The sequence below is a fragment of the Perognathus longimembris genome, chromosome 28, assembly GCF_023159225.1.
Source record: "Perognathus longimembris pacificus isolate PPM17 chromosome 28, ASM2315922v1, whole genome shotgun sequence".
NCBI lineage: Eukaryota > Metazoa > Chordata > Mammalia > Rodentia > Heteromyidae > Perognathus > Perognathus longimembris.
In genome coordinates this window covers 96,890,029-96,896,422 of record NC_063188.1, presented here as the reverse complement: position 1 = coordinate 96,896,422, position 6,394 = coordinate 96,890,029, and the positions used below count along the sequence as shown (strand labels likewise).

At 38.4% G+C, this 6,394-nt stretch overlaps 1 protein-coding gene across 1 annotated transcript; it reads left to right on the top strand.

The window, feature by feature from the left end:
• The first annotated feature begins 397 nt into the window (after positions 1-397).
• LOC125343219 (melanoma-associated antigen B3-like) lies at positions 398-1,780 on the top strand. Its single transcript, XM_048335484.1, has one exon. The coding sequence runs from the start codon at positions 398-400 to the stop codon at positions 1,778-1,780; it is 1,383 nt and encodes a 460-aa protein (XP_048191441.1).
• Positions 1,781-6,394: the final 4,614 nt, after the last annotated feature.

Sequence of the window (6,394 nt, the reverse complement as noted above, 5' to 3'; positions counted from 1 at the left end):
CAGAAAAACTCCTTTTAACATTTTATCTAGGGTCTCAGAAGCATATTCAATTTTTTTTGCTTAAGGAGTCCATAGAAATAGAATTGTTGCTATAGAGTATATCCCCTTGATATTGGAGAATCCCCACATCTTGAAACAAGGGGCTTTACTACCAGCTCCAGCTCAAGAAAAAAATACCATCCAACCCACCTAGTGGTGGATAGTTATAGCCTAAGAATCTCTCTGCCCTCCTTCACGGGGATAGGCCAATGAGAACAGTAGCCTTGTGAGTTTCTAGAGCAGTGCTCTCAAGGAAAACTGAAGGTGCTAAAACAATTTCACTGTCCTTTATCTAGGTGGCTGTAAAAACAAGCTGTTCTGTCCACACTAGTTCCTATTGGTTCTAACAAGAATCATCATGCCTCGAGGTCAGAAAAGTAAGCTCCATGCCCGTAAAAAACGCAGCCAGGCCCGAGGTCATGCTCAGGATGGGAAGGATGCTAAGAAAACAGCAATAGTGGGAAAAGAGTCTACTCAAGCCTCTAAGAATGTGCCTGCAGCTAAGTCCCGTAGCACTACAAAAGGGCCACAGAAAAAATCATCTTCTACAGCCCCTGTTGTGCCACCTCATGCAGTATCACCTACTATCTCTATTGGTACTGGCTCTGTGGCACAAATTTCGATCCCCAGTGATGATGCCATTTCTACAACACCATCCATTGGCTCTACTGATGCAGATTTAACACTGTCTCCAGCTTCTACTACTGAGGCAATTTTGGGAATATCATCTACTGCCAATTCTGATATAGATGTTTCTGTTGCACAAGGTCTTAGCACTCCTTCTAAGGGTGATTTCAAAGCACCATCTACTGCCTCTACTCCTGGGGCTTCTTCTTCAGTACCCAGCTTGCCTGAAGATGATGTTTCTGTAGCACTGTCTACTGCTGCTCTTGCTGTGGGTATGTCTGGCACCAGGCCATTTAAAAGTGTCAAATTTCAACGAAAGTTAAAGAAAGGTCCTGCTCAGAAAGAGGTTCCCAGTGAGTATTCACACCTTGATCTTATGTCCAGAGAGGTTCGGTTCCTAGAGCAGTTCATACTCTACAGATTTAATCTGAAGCGCCTTACTAGCAAGGATGACATGATAAGGATTACCAGCCAGAAATATAAAAAGGACTTTGAGGAGATTTTCAGGAAAGCTTGTGAGCACCTCTCTGCTGTCTTTGCAGTTGAAGTAAGAGAAGTGAGCCCTGAAACATACAATCTTGTGACCAAACTGAAACTCCCCAACAATGGAAGAGTTCGTTCTGGCAGAGGCTACCCCAAGACAGGTTTTGTGATGAATGTCCTGGCTATGATATTCTTGAAGGGCAACCGTGCCGCTGAGGAAGACATCTGGAAATTTCTGAAGTTGATGCGTGTATATCCTGGGAAGAAACACTACATATTTGGAGAGCCCAAGAAGCTCATCACTCAAGATTTGGTGAGGCTGAAGTATCTGGAGTACCGGCGGATGCCCAACACTGATCCTCCACGCTATGAGTTCCTGTGGGGTCCTCAAGCCTATGCTGAAACCAGCAAAATGGAAGTGCTGCAGTTTTTGGCTACCGTCAACGAAACCTCACCTAATTTCTTTGCCTCCCTTTATGAGGAGGCTTTGGAAGAGCAAAGGGAGCGAGCCCTGAATCTACAGGGAATTGAGCCTAGCATCCCTGGCATAACTCCTTTATTTCCTATGGCTGCTCAGGCTGTTCATCCAGTTGAATGTAAATCTTTAAAGTCATGCAGGGGAAAAAAGTAAAACATCAAAGTAGGCATATCTTGAAAAAATATGAAAGTTAGAAGTGTAATGTAAGGAAGAAAAAAAGGTTTACATAATCCCTGTTTGCTTCTGTTGCTTTTACTTTGTTTGATAAAATTAAATGTTTTGTTTTTCTTAGCATATTCAAACCTGTTGAAATTAAATATTTATTTATTCAACTGTGTTTCTTTCTTTTTATTCATCCAATGTTAACTGAGAATATAGTCTTTGGAAAGGCTAAGGACATTCCCGTGATGTTAAGGTAGATACCTAGCCCCTGATGAATGTTTGAGTCCATGAGACATAATTACAAAAGGAAAATGCTCAACTGCCCTCTGTGATATAGAGCAAAAATTTAAAAACATGAGTGAGCATGAGGTTGTTTCTTATCAAACAATCAAGTAGAAGTTTGCAGTTTAATGCCTTTCAGACTTTAAAACTGCTAGTCCCCAGTTTGTTTGAATTTACTTGTAATCTTGATGGTGGAGTATTCAATGTTGTGGCAGTGAATAAATTCCATGCCCTCACAGTCAAGAGATGAAATTCTGTAAGTCTAGCTTAGGGTACCATAATTAAATTTTCTTGATAAAAGATAGGGTGCCTAGCACAGAGATACACTTAAATTTAACCAAAATTTAACTCTCACTGCTCTGGAGGCTGAGAATTCCCAGATCAGGGATTGATAGATTATGTTCCTGATTAGGTTAGCCTACTGGCTGGTTTGCTGTATAACACACAGCAGAGGTGGGTAGGAGAGGGCAAGGGAGAGGAAAAGGATAAGAAATAGTGAACAAATAGGACTGGAAGAAGAATTTTAGTGTTTCTTCATTCATTGTAGGGGATACTAATCCAAACAAACATGGGGGCCCATACTAATAAGAATACTAAACCTGCAAAGTGGCACATCCCAATACAAGCACATGGGGGACTAAGACTTCAGCATATGGGCTGGGGATATGGCCTAGTGGCAAGAGGGCTTGCCTCGTATACATGAAGCCCTGGGTTCAATTCCCCAGCACCACATATACAGAAAATGGGCAGAAGTGGCGCTGTGGCTCAAGTGGCAGAGTGCTAGCCTTGAGCAAAAAGAAGCCAGGGACAGTGCTCCAGCCCTGAGACCAAGCCCCAGGACTGGCAAAAAAAAAAAAAAAGACTTCAGCATATGAATTCAGGGGATGAAAGGGACACAGGAATTCTGTTCATAATGGAAAACTTGTGATGTTACTTTGGGACTAGGGAAAACTGAAAAAGGTTAGGCAGAAAACAAAGTATCGTGGACTACTTTCCATTGCTGGGTAATAACTTGTAAACCACTGTATAATGCAAATTTTCTTCAAGAAGTTTCTGAAAAATATGCATAACCCTTAGGGTGAGATGGGTAAAAGCCATTACACTGGTACATTTGGGCTTGAACTGGGAGAGTGATCCCCTGAATTAAAATGGAATTTAAAATTAGGTTATCTTTAATGTCATTTGGCAAACTTTTAGTGAGTAGATATTGTGAAGGCTATAATGATGATAAATAGAGACAGTAGATAGAAAGATATGTGGGAGGGTTGGAAGAACTTATGATTTGACACCAATTTTAGCAGCTTGAGTTGCAAGCAGCAGGGGAAAATAACACTAAACTTTGCAGATCAAAAAGGGAGAGCAGCAAGTAGAGCTACAGCTGGAAGCACTGTCACTCAGGCTAGCATTCCCTCCAATCCCAGAAATCAGCTTTACAGTAATCTCATTATGTGTATGAGCAGGTTATGAGAATCTGTGATTGGTTCCATTTAAGGTTGCACATTCTGGATTATTTAACCAGGACTTCCTCATGAAAATCTTTGTACCAGATTCCACATTGTTATGTATGTTTTTTTTTCTGGTGGTTTGAACTCAAGGACTCTTGTTCTGTTGGCATCCTGTCACTTGTCGAGCTGCTTCACCAATTTCCTAAGTAACCCATACACTCTGTTCACAGGCATGTAAATTAGTCTAGCACATAAAAATATATATGATGGTTCCTCACAATACAAAAAACACAACATTTATAATATCTACTCCTGGGTATATACCCAACATAAGTCAGCTGACAATATTAACATGGCACCATTCACAATAGACAATGGAATTAGGCTAAGGAACTAACATGAGATGAGGAGGTAATACACATATTTATGTATATCAAACTTTTATGAAGCCACGGAAGAATATGAAACTATAAATATTTCCTCTCCATGTGTGTTTTTATCATCCATGTTTAACATCATTTCTTGAAGAGTAAAGTGTATGTGCTTTGAAAGGAAGCATATTTCTTTCCATTTTTTCCTTCTGTCCCTCACTATCCTCCTCTCTCTTCTACAATATTGACTTTTAACCCAGAGTCTTGTGCTTTTAGAAAGGCACTTTACCATTTTGGCTATGCTCCCTTCCATTTTTCCTCCCATTTATTTTTTAGGTTAGTTTTTATAAATTTTTTTCAGGAACTGACCTTATGCTTCATCCTCCTACATCTGCTTCCCACATATCTCAGAACAGAGACATGCAGCACCATATTGGCAAGTAATTTTCTCTCTTTCTTTCTTCCTTCCTTCCTTCCTTTCTTTCTTTCTTTCTTTCTTTTGAGGTAGTACTGCACCTAATGGTTTTTGGGTAGGTGCTCTTTTGCAGGAACTATGATCCAGGCCTCTGATTTTTCTTTTTCAGTTTTGGTTCTCTTTCTTTCTTTCTTTCTTTCTTTCTTTCTTTCTTTCTTTCTTTCTTTCTTTCTGTCTGTCTGTCTTTCTGTCTGTCTTTCTTTCATCCTTCCTCTCTCTCTCTCTCTCTCTCTCTCTCTCTCTCTCTCTCTCTTTCTCTCTCTCTCTCTTTTTGTACTGGTGCAGGGGCTTGAACTCTGGGCCTGGGCACTGTCACTGAGTTTTTGTGATAAAGGCAAGCATTCTACTGTTGAGCCACAGCTCCACTTCTGGTTTTTTTTTGTTTTTGTTTTTGTTTTTTTTGTAGTTACTAGGAGATAAAGAGTCTCACAGACTTTCTTGCCTAGGCTGGCTTTGAAACACAATCCTCAGATTTATTCCCCCTGAGTAGCTAGGATTATAGGTATGAGTCACTGTTGCCTGGCTCCTGATTGCTTTTTGAGATAGATATTTGGTAACCTTTTACCAAATTCAGCATAAGCTTTGATATTCTCATCTATGGCTCCCATGTTGACACTTTATGTAGAGCTCTAAAGTTAGGTCAAAATGAAACTAATCTGTTCTGTCATAAACATTTTTCAATACATATGTATCTGTCAAATCTCACCTACACATTGTTGGTTAGAATGTAATCTAGTTCACCTATATAAAAACAATTATAGAGGTTTCTCAGTGATACTAAACATGTAACTTCCATAAGATCCACCAGTATCACTCCTGTGTATATACAGAAAAGAATTAAAATAAGAGTGGAGAGAGGGAAAGAGTGTATGTGGGGGAAATATATACTCAAAGAACTTTACAGACATATTAAAATGCAATAATAAAACCTACTAAAATTATTCCTTTAAAAGGGAGTTTGGGGTGAAAAAGAACATGACTGAGTGAATTTGACATGGATACAAAAATAACAAAACAGCATCTTTTTTACATTTAATATTTGCTGATGAAACTTTAAGTGAAAAAATAAAATCAGAGTCATATAATGGAGATATCTACATAATATAAAACATAGCACATTCATAGCAACCAATTTATGGAATCAGTCTAGGCTTCCATTAACAGATGATTGGATAAATAAAATATGGCATATATAAATACACAAAGAGATTTTATTCAGCCATGAAATTATGAAATTTTGTCACCTGCAAGAAAATTGATGAAACGAGATAATCATATTAGGTAAAAAAAAAAAAAAGCCAGAAACAATGGCATTGCATGTTTGTTTCTCATATGGAATTAAGAAAAATAATGAAATTCAAAGTAAAAGTGGGGCATATGGAAGAAGTTAAGGGGGAGTATAAAAGAATATAATAGGGTAAATATAATCAGATACATAAAAATGTAAACTTGGCCATATGCTGGTGCCCATGTCTGTAATCCTACCTAATCAGAAAGCTGAGATCTGTGGATCATAGTTTGAAGAAAGCCCAGGAAGAAAAGTCCATGAGACTCTTATCTTCAATTACCTACAAAAGGCCAGAAGTGGAGCTCTGGATCAAGTGTTAGCGTGTTAGCCTTGAGCACTAAGGCTCAGGGACAGCACCAAGGCCAGAGTTCAAGCATCAGCATCAGAAAAACAACAACAGAACCAGCACAAAAAATGTGAACTTGAAACCTATTACTCTGTACAAATTAGTATGTAGTATAAATAATCATAATAAAATGTGCATATTTACCAAAAAAGTAATAGGTATAAAATATTTCAATAAGAAACCTCAGAGAAGTAATATAAAAAGACAATAGCAAATCAGGAGATTACTCAAGGAAAAAAATCAGTAACCATCTGGGGCAAGAAATGGAAAATACACCTCTCAAAACAGCAACATCTACCTAATTTAAAAAGGGAAATGCATAAATTATTTATGGACATAACTATGAAATTATATGGATACAATTATAGAAATAAGTCTCAAACATACTTGTAGGATCC

Excerpts from the sequence above, each read along its gene's own strand:
- LOC125343219 (XM_048335484.1), top strand. The coding sequence starts at position 398 with ATGCCTCGAGGTCAGAAAAGTAAGCTCCATGCCCGTAAAAAACGCAGC.